This window comes from Microplitis demolitor, chromosome 4, assembly GCF_026212275.2.
Source record: "Microplitis demolitor isolate Queensland-Clemson2020A chromosome 4, iyMicDemo2.1a, whole genome shotgun sequence".
Taxonomy (NCBI): Eukaryota; Metazoa; Arthropoda; class Insecta; order Hymenoptera; family Braconidae; genus Microplitis; species Microplitis demolitor.
In genome coordinates, this window is record NC_068548.1 from 258,956 (window position 1) to 272,504 (window position 13,549).

At 28.5% G+C, this 13,549-nt stretch overlaps 3 protein-coding genes across 3 annotated transcripts; 1 reads left to right on the forward strand and 2 right to left on the reverse strand.

Moving 5' to 3' along the window:
* Positions 1–2,112: 2,112 nt before the first annotated feature.
* Positions 2,113–5,003, reverse strand: LOC103572540 (1-phosphatidylinositol phosphodiesterase). The gene is made up of 2 exons (XM_008551181.2): positions 4,867–5,003; positions 2,113–4,741 (listed from the first exon to the last, which is right to left on the reverse strand). Exon 2 carries the CDS (start codon positions 4,732–4,734, stop codon positions 3,811–3,813), a length of 924 nt encoding a protein of 307 aa, XP_008549403.1. The 5' UTR covers positions 4,735–4,741; positions 4,867–5,003; the 3' UTR covers positions 2,113–3,810.
* A 252-nt stretch (positions 5,004–5,255) lies between these two features.
* On the reverse strand, positions 5,256–8,447 carry LOC103572539 (DDB1- and CUL4-associated factor 10). The gene is made up of 2 exons (XM_008551180.2): positions 7,942–8,447; positions 5,256–7,775 (listed from the first exon to the last, which is right to left on the reverse strand). Exons 1-2 carry the CDS (start codon positions 8,151–8,153, stop codon positions 6,053–6,055), a joined length of 1,935 nt encoding a protein of 644 aa, XP_008549402.1. The 5' UTR covers positions 8,154–8,447; the 3' UTR covers positions 5,256–6,052.
* A 1,487-nt stretch (positions 8,448–9,934) lies between these two features.
* On the forward strand, positions 9,935–12,903 carry LOC103572538 (peroxisomal N(1)-acetyl-spermine/spermidine oxidase). The gene is made up of 3 exons (XM_008551178.2): positions 9,935–10,112; positions 10,382–10,922; positions 11,287–12,903. The coding sequence occupies exons 1-3, from the start codon at positions 9,935–9,937 to the stop codon at positions 12,134–12,136; spliced, it is 1,569 nt and encodes a 522-aa protein (XP_008549400.1). The 3' UTR covers positions 12,137–12,903.
* The last annotated feature ends 646 nt before the right edge of the window (positions 12,904–13,549 follow it).

Consider the following 13,549-nt stretch of genomic DNA (forward strand, 5'->3'; position numbering starts at 1 on the left):
ATGATAAACTAATATCAAGTACTGGTGAAACGGTTGTTACTAATTTACAGTATGTTATTTTAACAATTATTATTTATTTTGCCATTTGAAAATATAGCCTTTTCACATGGTTTTTTTTACAATTATTATTATTATTATTATTATTATTTATTTATTTATTTATTTGTCAATTTAATAGCAGATCTGAATTAAGGTAAATTGCTGTATTCCGAAAAATTACCGCAAGATGCGGTAATTTATGGCCGCATTTTAGGGCAAATTTGCAGTAAAGTACGATATTTTGTGGTAAAATATGTAATTTACCGTAATCCAGACCCGCTAGGGTTAGATTTATTGATTACTGCTCAATTGTTAGTGTCTGCAAATAAAAGTGTATTAGTGGACATAAATATTTTCAATTAGAAATTTTTGATATTATTATTGTTGTTATTGTTATTAAAAGTGTTAGCAATAGTTAATCATTTTATAATTAAATGTAATACATTTTTGTAAATAAAATAAAAAAATTGTTTAAAATTATAATTTTTCAATTTTTAAAAATAAATTTAACAAAATAAAAAAAAATTAATAAAAATTACTATTAATTATTTTATCTATCAATTCCTGATCAGGCAAATCGGCCATAATTATAACTAAATAAATACTAGGATTACGATAATAATTTACCATTTTCGAATTTATTTTATGAATTTTCATTAACCGCAATTTTGAATAATCGGAATTCCTAAACAAAAATAATTCTGGGGTAGAACTAAATATTGATATGTCTAAACTAGTCAAATAATTAATGAAACACGATTGATATTGATGATAAGGATTAAACATATCATCAAAATTTTTTTTTATTAGTGCCCATTTCGTCTCCACTTCCATAATTCCTTCAGCTTCCCAGTGGTTTTGGATGTCACATGCTAGCCAAGTTGTACAATCAACAAAATTACGTCCGTCATATTGACCCAACAAAACATGGCCGCGATGTTCTCCAATATAATCATCAATTAATGACCAATTTTTGATCAGCAGTAGACCACGGTTGTTCCATTTCCTGATATAATTATCCAGTACATTACACTGTTTTGATTTTGGAACGCTGACATTATTGTCGTACTCAATCCTCATCAACATGATGATAAGTTCACCTGAATTTTTTTTCATAAATTCAAGTACTTGTCCCAATACATGATCAAATGTCACGTTCAAAGAAACAGGGCCATAGTACATGACCAATTTATCTCCATGTAAATTAACGCACATATCTAACACACGAATTCCTGATTCCAATTGTTGTTTTATCGTCAAATTTTGAATTTGGCTGAATAATTTATTTTCTCCTGACGCTGAATTATGGGTACCAATTAATGCTAAATTTCGAATTAAACTTGTATCAGACAACTTTATTATAAATTGGCTGTGATCTGTAAATTTATCGGTTGAAGTTATTGAACAATGCGTTTTTTCAAAAATAAATTCAATCAATAACAATAATACTATTTTTTTAAACATTTTGAAGTGTGGCTTTTAATTAAACTTGTTTTTGGTCTGTATGATTAATAACTTTGTTTAAAATATTATTCCGCCATTAAAGTCATATATTTACTAAATGAATATAATTTCCAACTAAACGTAATTTATTTAAAAAATTTTCCAGCAAGAAGGTGTATCTCGGGTATTTTTTAATTTTACTCCCACTCTGAGTGTTATACATACGATATATTCTCCCACTCTTTTTCACGCACGCGCAGTTTAAAAATTTCCAGTGGGAGTGATTTTTCGAATTTCATTGTCTCTCAGAGACAAGTTTAAGTTTAACTTGTTATTGACGCGCAATAAATTTATTTTTATTATCGCTCAAAAGTTATTACTTTGAGTCGTAAAATAAAATTATATATAATTTATTTTCTAGTAAATACATATTGAGAATAAAAAACAAAGGAATTTTTTGAATAAAAAATAAAATAATAATTTATTCAATTTTAATGTTTTTTACAATTATTTTTAATCTCTAATACTAATTACAAAAAACGATAATAATTATACCTATTACATAGTAAATGGTATTAATATCTTATTATCAAATTACATATTGTACTTTATTTTATTTGTTATCGACATTTTATTACTATTTTACTTACATGGAATTTTTTTTTTAATTAACCTATTACTGTATGTGATAAATTTATTACGAAACTCATTACATTTATATCTTATCTTAAAAAAAAAAGACATTACCGAACTAGAATAAGGATGTTATTTTTTTAAGTTTTTTAAATTTTGAAAAAGTTTTTTAAAATCACGAGATCTCGTCTAATAATTTTTCCCGAAACTGGTTCCAATTGGAGAATGTGGGCGCCATATAAGCGCTCTCTGATTAAACTGATTGACTTTCAATCATAGTTTTAAATATAAATTATATGACTAAACACAATTTTTTTTTTAGGATGAATAAAAAATATTAGTAGAAATTACTATTAATAATATTATTAATTAATTCTTGAGTTGGAAAGTCAGTCATAATCATAACCAAAGTAACAATAGGATTTCGAAAATAATTAGCCATTAACTGATTAATATTTTCAGTTGCTTTTAACCTCTTTTCGAAATTGTCGCTGTTATTATAATGAGTTAATGTATCATTTTTAAAGAACACAGGATTGTCGGAGCATAAATAATTAACATAACATGAATGATAAGGGTAATACGGATTAAGCATTTTATCATAATTATCTTTTATGAGCTGCCACTTTCTTTCTAAATTAGTATCCCAACTATTTTGTACTTCGCATGGTAAATATGTTGTACATCTACTGAAATTATCGTCATCGTGTCCCAATAAAACATGACCGCGGTGTTCACCAACATAGTCTTCCAACAATGACCAGTCTTTAATCAACATTAATTTTTTATGCTTCCATTCTTCAATATAAATATCTAATACCTCACAATAATGTGAATTAGATGGTAAATAATCACCATAATGGTCTATTTTCATTAACAATATTATTAATTCACCGGAATTTTTTCTCATAAATTCATTTATTTCTTGTAATATATTTTCAAACATATAAATTAAAAATGCATCACCATAAACCATTACAAATTCTTGACCAACAAGACTCAGACGTATGTCTAGTTTAGAGATAAATTTACTGTGATCTGTGTATGTAGTTTCATTTAGTATTTTGCAGTATAGTGAATCGTATAAAAATATTATCGTTGTATACAAAAATAACAAAATTTTGATAACCATTGTTATTTATATTGAAATTTGAAAAACGAAATTTTTTTTATAAAATCAGTTTTTTCTAATCTCAATTACATTCTATAAAACTAAATTTATTTCAGACACTAGAAATTTTCGCACGAATTTATATTTCTTTGAGCAATTTTTAAAAAAATTTGCCTTACTGTCTGTTTTAATGGTTTTATACTTACAAGTCTATCTTGAGAAAAAAAAACAAAAAAAAAAAACATTGACAAGCTATTTCGGTGAAGTAAAATGTTGACAAGCTACAATGCAATATCTTATATTGTCTATACCCGGGTAAAAATTTTCAAGCCAAAAAGTAATAAAATTTCTTCCCGTAGTGAACACAAGGCCGAAAATAGGCAAACTTAAATAAGACTGAATAAAATTCCACGTCTTCAGCGTTAATTTTATTTTAGAATAAACTACCAACTACAAATCTATAAACTGTTGTATTACAATCACAGCACCTCTACCTGACTATTTATATAAACTATGATTATAATAATTATATTAGTTCTCTCATTGGCCGTTGGTTCAACGGCGCCGAATAGTTGGGATCATAATTAATTAAAGTTACTATCAATAATTTTATCAATCAACATTTGACTCGGAAAGTCTGTCACAATTATAACGAGAGTATAATATGGGTTACGAAAATAATTAGCCATTCTGTTGTTAATTATTTCAACTCTATCTAATCCTACGTCTAAATAATCAGACGGATCATCTGATGAAGTTGATGAACTAATAAACAGCAAGGGATTAAGACCAAATAAATAATTAATAAAACAGGAATGAATGACCGAGTATCCATTGAACATTTCTTCATTATTGTCTTCAATGAGTCGCCATTTTTTTTCTACGTCCGTAACATCCCAATTGTTTTGTACAACGCAGGGTAAGTAAGTTGTGCAGTCGTCAAAATTTTTTCCATCAACATGACTCAGCAAAACATGGCCGCGGTGTTCTCCAACATAGTCGTCCAATAATGACCATTTTCCAATTAATGACAATCCACGTCCTTGCCATATTTCAATATAATTTTCTAACACTTGACACTTTTCAAACTCAGGCAATAAATGATCAAATTCAATTTTCATTAACATTATTATTAATTCGCGTGGGTTTTTTACAATAAACTCATTAATTTCTGATAATATATCATCGAATGTATAAGATAAATATGTAGGTCCATAATAAAGTTCAAATTTTTCATCAACGAGCCGTAAATGGATGTCCAGTACACGTAATCCTGCTTTCAATTGTTCTGTTATCGTCAAATTTTGTGTACGCAGATATTTAATAGGTTTTACGGAAGCTGATTGATAAGATCCAATTAATGCTAAGTTACGAATTAATTTAGTGTCAGGTAATTTTGAAATAAAATTACTATTATCCCGTAATGTAATCTCATTAATTGTTGAGCAGTAAGACGAATTTTTAAAAAACCCGATAGTCATTAATGACAACAACAATTTAAGTATCATTTTTAATCTGAAAATAAATTAATTAGTTAATTAATGAGCAATATTTAGCAACTGTAGGATATTAACTTTCGATTGTTTTTAGAAATTAATTAATTACCGCATGATTGATTAAAAATTAATATATTAACTTACGGTTAAATAATCACTGGATCTCCGGTTCAATAAAATGATGTATTTATTTTTTTTAACTCTCACAAAAAATGCGTTGTAAAATTTATAAAATTTTATGATCACTATTTATAAATTTATAGTTAAGTTGTTTTTCTAAATGCTTGGGTTTATTTCTTATGAGCGATTGCATTAGGTCATTAAAAGAAATTAAATTTTTTTATTAATGAGCCTCATAATAATATCTTATCTCAAAATGAAATAATTTCTATTTTTAGAGTATTAATTTTGATTTGATTTGTTTTTAGATTCCTATCAGTTGTTAGGAATAAAATATATATAGAAAAAAAAATCATAGTAAATAATGATAATAATTTATTAACAAATATCGTTAATAATTAATACAAAAATATGTACATTAAAGATAATATAAGTAATTAAATTGTTCATAAGATATTTATAATTAATGATACATTATTCGATCACGATCGTGATTAATTAAAAAAAAAAAAGTTGTAATTTTTATGTTCAAATAGTCGCTTAGTTTATTTTGTAACCAATAATTACGGTGTTATAATTATAGTTGTCCCAAAAAGAAAATGGAGCTCAAGTTTCACTCGTCATAAATTTTCAGAAGCGCATGCGCCTACTTTTCTAATACGAAACCTTAAAAAGCCGATTATACCCGAAGTTAATTCTCTTGTTAGAACAATATAAACTTAAACCATTAAATTAAATTATTGTTTATCAGACTATTGTTTAATTGTACAGAAAATAAAATTTCAAAATTTGTATAAATAAGTCATGATTAAGTAAAAGTTATTCTGTAATTTAACTAATTAAAGTTAAATCATTAATTCCTAACCTTTAAATTGTTGATGTGGCATCGAGATACTGTGACTCTGCTAATTTTAAATACCAATGCATACTTTACCCCCATAAGATTCCATAGTTTGGGCGCGAAACTTCAAATTTTATTCATCAAAATTTTTGCTGAAGATAATTGGAAGTTTTGCGTACAAGCCGAATTCAAATACAAGACCCGATTGGGACAGTGCCGGCACCGACCACAAAATGGCATCGACCCAACTGACCAATCATAGATATAATTATAATTTGCAGACATACTTGAATATTTAAAAATAAAGGATACATTATTACCGCATGTGAGATTTAAATTGTCGACTACTTAAACATTATAAAAAAAATTTTATATAACAGGTTGATGCCAAACAATTTTACCACTCAAACATCCAGATACTAATAAACAATGTTTTGGTGAAAATTTAGTACTAAGAACAATGTCCGTATGACTAAGAGTAGTAGCTAATTCACACAACTGTCTCGGTCGGTCCATATCGGGTACACACGCCGACAATTCCTGGCACTCATTTGAAAATCCAAGTAGTCTTATACCAAAACCAAATGGGGAACATATCAGTCGTCCATCTGCCGAAAAACATAATTCCTTAATGTAACCCAGTCCAACATTTGGCTCCTGAATGTAATTTATCAGTCGGGGTACATTCTGATGAATTTTATGATTTCTCGGTATCGCAAAAGCTGCCTGTGTTGTTGATAAACTTGAATTATTAGCAGAACTTCTATCACCCAGTATAAAAACAGTATGGGAACGATCATCACGCAGAGGTCGTCTTAACATCCAATGACGTGGGTTATTTGATTGGTTATGATTATTATTATTATTATTTATTATTTGTTCAAGTTCACGCTCGCGTCTTGATCTATTTTCGCGTACTGCAACCAATGCTTCCCAAACATCAGTTGAGCTGACATGTAGTTCCATATTAGCTGCTGAAAAATTACCATTGTTATAAACATGATGATGATTACGACGATCCTGCTGTGACTGTTGCTGCTGCTGCTGTGAATTACCAGGAACACGTGGATCATTGTTTGGATTCACATTAGATCTTATAGCAACGACTTCAAAATTATTTGGAATACGATTATCTGGTCGTAATTCAGATAATCGTGAGTTCTGATTATCAATAACAAATGAATAACGTATTGATGATTGATCAGAATCATTTGATCCAGTAGTAGCAGTTTGATTAGTTGGATTAGCAGAAGGACTACTTGTTCCAGTTGTATTAAGATTATAGAGACCACTCAAGTCAGCACTTGATGATCCATAATCACGTTTATTGTCATTATCATCATCATCAACAACTGGAACTTGATAGTCTTGGATGTCATGAACGCAAGTATACTCGGATTTTTCTTCATTTCCGACGTTACGTGACAAAACACACCAACCTTGTGGGTGGACTTGAAGACTTGAAATAAATTCAGCGTCATTACCTTGAGGAAAATCGGTTATAAATTCAACCCGATTGTAATTACGTGATTGTGAAAATAAATGAGTATAACTAGCGGCTACTGGTAATGTTGTTTGTGAAACTTGCATCAAACGGTATACATTTGGTTTGAAACCATCAAGATCTTGGGCTAAAGAACTTAAACGTAAATTATGAATAATAATTAAGTATCCAGAAGTTGTACTGACTAGGATTTTTTTAGCGTCGGGGGTTAAACGGGTACGCATTAAACCATTTGTATGAAATACTTGAGTGAACAGAAGACTATTTTCAGTAGCGCTATTGATGTCCCAGGAATAGATACTACCGTCAAAACCGCTGGTAAGAAGAAGCTGATCTTGGGGGCTGTATTCAATACTTTTAACCCATTTTGTATGACCAAGAAGTGAACGAATTTTGTATTTAAGATTACGCGCATCCCAGAGAGCTACAGAATTATCATCAGAGCAGGTTGCGAACATACGATGATCAAGAAATTTAACGCAATTAACACAATCATTGTGAGCGTTATCCAAAGCTTTTATCAGACGGCGACCCAGTGGATCGAACATTAGGATACTTTTTTTTTCACATGCTGCCACCAGTAGCGAGCTGAAATTTTTAAAGACAATTAACAAAAATTTATACTATTTAAATTTTAATTTTTTAAATTCTCCCGCTACTGCGACATTAGTTTTCAAGTGGACACTTTATTTTTCCATGACTCTAGTTAATTTGCAGACTAATTATGTTATAAATAAATAAATAATTTCCTTACCCGTCAGGTGAAAATTCAAGATTAAAAACTCCACCATGGATTGCATTATTTAAATTATTACCATGGTCCCAGGACGTTACTGGTTGAATTGATGAATATAATGTTTTATAAAAACGATCACCATAACCTAATGGTGAATTTAAACCTACTTCGCGTTGACGTAACCACCATAAACTACTACCCGGTGAATCAAGTTTTTTTATTTTTGGCATTTCACTGTACTAATTATTGTTATTATTATTTAAATAATTAATATATTGTACTATAATATCAACAAATAACACAGCACTGCTAAATAAATTAAATTTATATTTTATTTATCATTTTTTAATTTTTTTTTATTATTGTACTCACTGTAACTTCATTTTTTTTTTTTTTTATATAAATATATATACATATATCTATGTATATATATGTTCTTTCATCGTAAGGTTAGGACATTTTTACACAGCCATTTGTTGTTTGTATATTTAGCAATAAATATATAAATTTTTTTTTTTCCACATATTTTGTATACTTGCGTGGTAATATATATTGTATTTATGTCGCAAGATGACGCTTTGGTTATTGTTTCTAATGAGTTATCAGCAATTGCTTAATTATCGATTCTCATATATATATATTCATATTATATATATTAGGGATGCAAGAAAAATTGAAATTATTGTAAACAATTTTTATTTTTCGTTAAACAAAAATTTCATTTGAAATTTAAATTTCGATTTAAAAATTCAAAAATTTATGATAGTAAACAGAAAATTTAAATTATTAATTTAAAACTTTAAATTAAAGAAAATAATTTTGAAAAATTCAAGCAGCTGTAGCGTAGCGCATCGCATTTCGGAGTGTACCCTTAGTAATTATTCTTATTACGTGCGCGGTAAATTCGAATATTTGAAGATTAAATTATTAAAAATGAGAAAATTAAAAATCATATGTCAAAATAAAATGGCGGCTAAGTATGACAGAAAAATATTTGAAAAATTCAAAAAAAGAAAACACTTGAGTGTTTGAACAAACCTTGGCAGAGAAATAATATGCAGAAGGGTATCCTAATACACTTGGAGATTTAAATTAAATTGCTCCAAGTGTATTTCAGCTAAACAAACGTCACTTAACTGCTATTTCCCCACCAGACGATGCCAGATGATTTTGCTCAGGAACTTGGAAGTTATCAGCATCAGCCATCAGCAACACTTTACATTAGCACTGAACACTCAACACTTAGCGACACCACAGACACTTTACACAATTTAAATTAACAAAAGATAAATTTTACAATCACTGCACAATTTTACACGACTTAACTGCAATACTGCGTTTCAATTTAAACGGAAAGAATTAATAATCTGGACTACTACTGCCATTGTCGAGATGATACTGACTGCCGCTATTGGACCGTTAGTTGGTACTAAGCAATAGACTTTGCAATTTATTCTCCTACCCCCACTTTAGCAAAAATATGAACGTCGACTACAGCGACGCCCAGTAGTAACGCCAACTTGGCGCGAAATTTAAAAATGTTAATTCAATAATTTTAGTAAAATTTATTTGTGTCAATAATTATATCAATTAGAATAAAAAGTAAACTCGAAATTTTTTGTTTTAATCAATAATTTATTAAGTAATCTTATTATCTGGGCGGTAAATTTAAATATTTGGAAAATAAATTATTAGAAGAAACGGGAGAAAAATTAAAGATAATAAATTGTAATAAAATGGCAGCATATGATATATATTTAAAATATATATATAAAAAAAAACACGGAATGTACTCTCATATGGCGGAATTTTCAAAATCTCTGTGTAAATTTTTTTACATAATTTTTAATAAAATTTTTAATTGAATTCAAAATTTTTTAAAATTTCAGTTTCCACTTATTGTTATGAAAATAAAAAAGTAATTGAATTTATTGTAAGTAGTCGATAAGCAATAAAAGTTCTGTACTAATATTGATATCCGGCCATGATCATTAAATGTTGACATTTAAAAATGGCGGCGTCCACAGGTGATTCAGTGGATGTCCGAAATAATTGTAAAATATGTATTATTGGTGCTGGCATGGCTGGTCTGTCAGCAGCAAATCATTTATTAAAAAACAATTTTAGTGATTTTATTATAGTTGAAGCAAGAAATCGTATCGGTGGACGTATATGTTCTACTAAAATAGGTAACCTAGCTTTTTACTCCACAATATATTTTCATATATTTTATTTCAATAATTAATAATTAATTATCAATATTTTCAAGTTCAAAATTCAAAATTTTTTATTGGGACAACAACATTTTATTCAAACAAAAAAAACTCACGACATTTAAATTTTTACAACAAATTCTATTCATGCTTCATATATTTATATTTTATTTATTTATTCCATGACAATTGACAACAAAAAACTAACAATGAAAGAAGAAAATTAATAAATGATTTTTTTTTAGGTGAAGATAATATTGAATTAGGGGCAAATTGGATCCATGGAGTATTGGGGAACCCAATATTTGAATTGGCGATGGCGAATGGTTTAATAAATATAATAAACTGTCCAAAACCCCATAAAGTTGTTGCAGCAATGGAAGACGGCAAGCAATTGTCATTTCCTATTTTACAAGAAATATATGAAGCATATGTATGTTTTTTACGTCGTTGCGGTGAATATTTTTTAAGTGCATACGTGCCGCCAGATGGTATCAATAGTGTTGGTGAACATATTAAATTAGAGTCAACATTATATTTATCATCATTACCTGAAAATGAACGTAAAATACGACAGTTGTTGTTTGATTGTTTGTTGAAACGTGAAACATGTATTACTGGCTGTGATAGTATGGATCAAGTTGATTTACTTGAGATGGGAAGTTATGCTGAATTACAAGGTGGTAATATCAGTTTACCTGGTGGTTACAGTAGTATATTGGAACCTGTTACTAAACACATTCCTAAGGATAAAATTTTACTAGGACATCCCGTTACTGAGATAAGGTAATTTCAATTATTAACATAATAAGCATCATTTTGTTACCACTAAATTTAAACAATAGAATTATCCCTGATAGCAAAACTTTTTGGTCAGAAAATAGATGTTTATCAGCAGCGATCAAATTGATGATAACTTCAGACTGGAAAATTTAAAGCAACTTTCTATTAACTGGATGTCAACTTTTGCCATCAATTTCCTTAAAAAGTTGACGTCCAGCTGTTCTAATTTTATGGGATTCCCAGTTGCTTTTAATTTTCACAGGAATTTAACATCCAACTGCTAAATTTTAATTTAAAAAAAAACCGGTCCATGGTCAATTATTGGGTTATTTTTTTTCAGAGCTTACTAATAATGAATAATTTACAGATGGCAGTCAGAAGACGATACGGAAGGAGAAGAAAAAAATAAAATTCGCGTCAGCTGTTCAAATGGTAAAACAATAACAGCCGACCAATTAATTTGTACATTACCACTAGGTGTATTAAAAAAAAATAAAGCAATATTTAACCCACCATTACCACAATACAAATGCGAAGCAATAGATAAATTAATGTTCGGTACCGTGGATAAAATATTTTTAGAATACGATCGTCCATTTCTAAACCCCGGAGTATCTGAAGTTCTTCTTCTGTGGGACGACAGTGTCATCAGTGATCAAGAAGATTCTTCATCTACCAAAGACATAAGTAAAACGTGGTACAGAAAAATCTACTCCTTTACAAAACTATCCGAGACATTATTGCTTGCATGGATATCAGGCCGCGAAGCCGAGTACATGGAGCAATTAACGAGCAAAGAAATATCTGATGCCTGCACAATGATATTGAGAAAATTTTTAAACGATCCGTTTGTTCCTGTACCGAAAAATTGTTTGAAAACAAGTTGGCACTCACAGCCATGGACTTGCGGGTCTTACACCGCGGTTGCGATTGGCTCCAGTCAACTAGATATCGAAGCGCTCGCTGAGCCTCTTGTTTGCGATGAACCAGACGGCAGCAAAAAAATATTAATTGCCTTCGCGGGTGAGCACACGCACTCGAGTTTTTATTCGACTGTTCACGGCGCTTATTTGACTGGTCGCACTGCTGCGGCGAGTATCATTGAGTCAAAGCAATTAAATGATCATTGTAAGCTCGGTAATAATCAAGGGCTTAGTCTTATTTGCGAGGATACTAGTGATCTTAGTTCTTGGATTCAAGGCATTTCGCTTAACTAGTTTAAGTTATTTTTTAAATTCAAATTCGAGTTTTTTTAATTTACAGGCTGTACTTAAATAACGTAACATTTGGAAGCACATTTTTACCTCCACCTTTTTTTTCTCCCTATTGTATGTAAATTTTTTTATTGTGCTAAAAAAGTGCGAATGGTTTCAAAAATTCAACTTCGGGATTCCCTGTCTGGTGTCGGATTTTTTTTCCCGCGACATTCAAATTGGGACTTTTTGGGATTCCCAGTCCGGTGTTGATTTTTTCCATCAGAAATTAAATTAATTACCCCTCCTCCCCCTAACCCTTAAAATTTGTTATGTAATTTAAGTACTGACCCTCAGCGGTAATTGAAATATTAAAGAAACTTTTGATATAAAAAAAATATATACGTTAATTTTATTTGTAATTGATGTGAAATTTTTTTTTTTGTTATTTAATGAATGTATATATTTTTCTTCAATATCAAAGACCGAAATTACGGATAAAAAAAACCGGGTAATTTAAATTAAACGCTTTTTTTAAGCTAAAATTCTTTGTTTGTAAATATGCAAAGAAATTATAATTAATGATAGTAATTAACGCTTTTGTACATACCAACAGCCTAATTAAAAATAAAATATTTATCTAGTCAAAATAATAAAAATAATTGCCACCAGTATATTAAATTTTTTTTTACGATTGCATTAATTAGTGCCATATATTTTGCACTCATTAATTAGTTGTTAATAATATTTACTTGTTTTATGCACGAAAACCAAAGGATAAAAAATTTCCAAAAAAGAACTTTAATTAATTTTTTTTTTAATGCACGAATTTATTTTTAAAAAATAAATAAAATGTACAGAAAATAAAATTGTATAATTTAATTAATATCTTAAATTATTTGTCTATAAATATAATTAATTGTAATAATAAATATAAGATTAGAGATTATTGATGTGAATAAAGAAAATGTAAAAAATAATTTCTGATGGGTTTTATTTTATTCAAGGATTTATTTGTTACGTAAAATATTGAATAAAAAATCCATTTATGGAAATCACTTTTTTTTTTTTTTTTTTTTTTTTTTATTTTATTTTAAACATAAAAAATACAACGAAATTGATTAACATGCAGATGAAAAAATAAAGAAAAATAATTTTATTATTATTTATAATAATAATAATAACTATGGATCAGTAAACTTATAAAACATAGTCTGGCACATGAAGTAACGATTTATAAAATTAATCAAAATTATTTTTTCACAAAAAAATTACAGGCATAGAAATATTTACTTTTTCTGGATTTTTAAAATAAAATTTTTACTTTCAATAACTGTCATAATAAATTTTTGATTTACATTTTTTTTTTTTTTTTTTACAAGAGGGTAAGTTTTAGAAAAAAGATTTGTTGTCAACTTTTTTTTTAATTAATGCAAA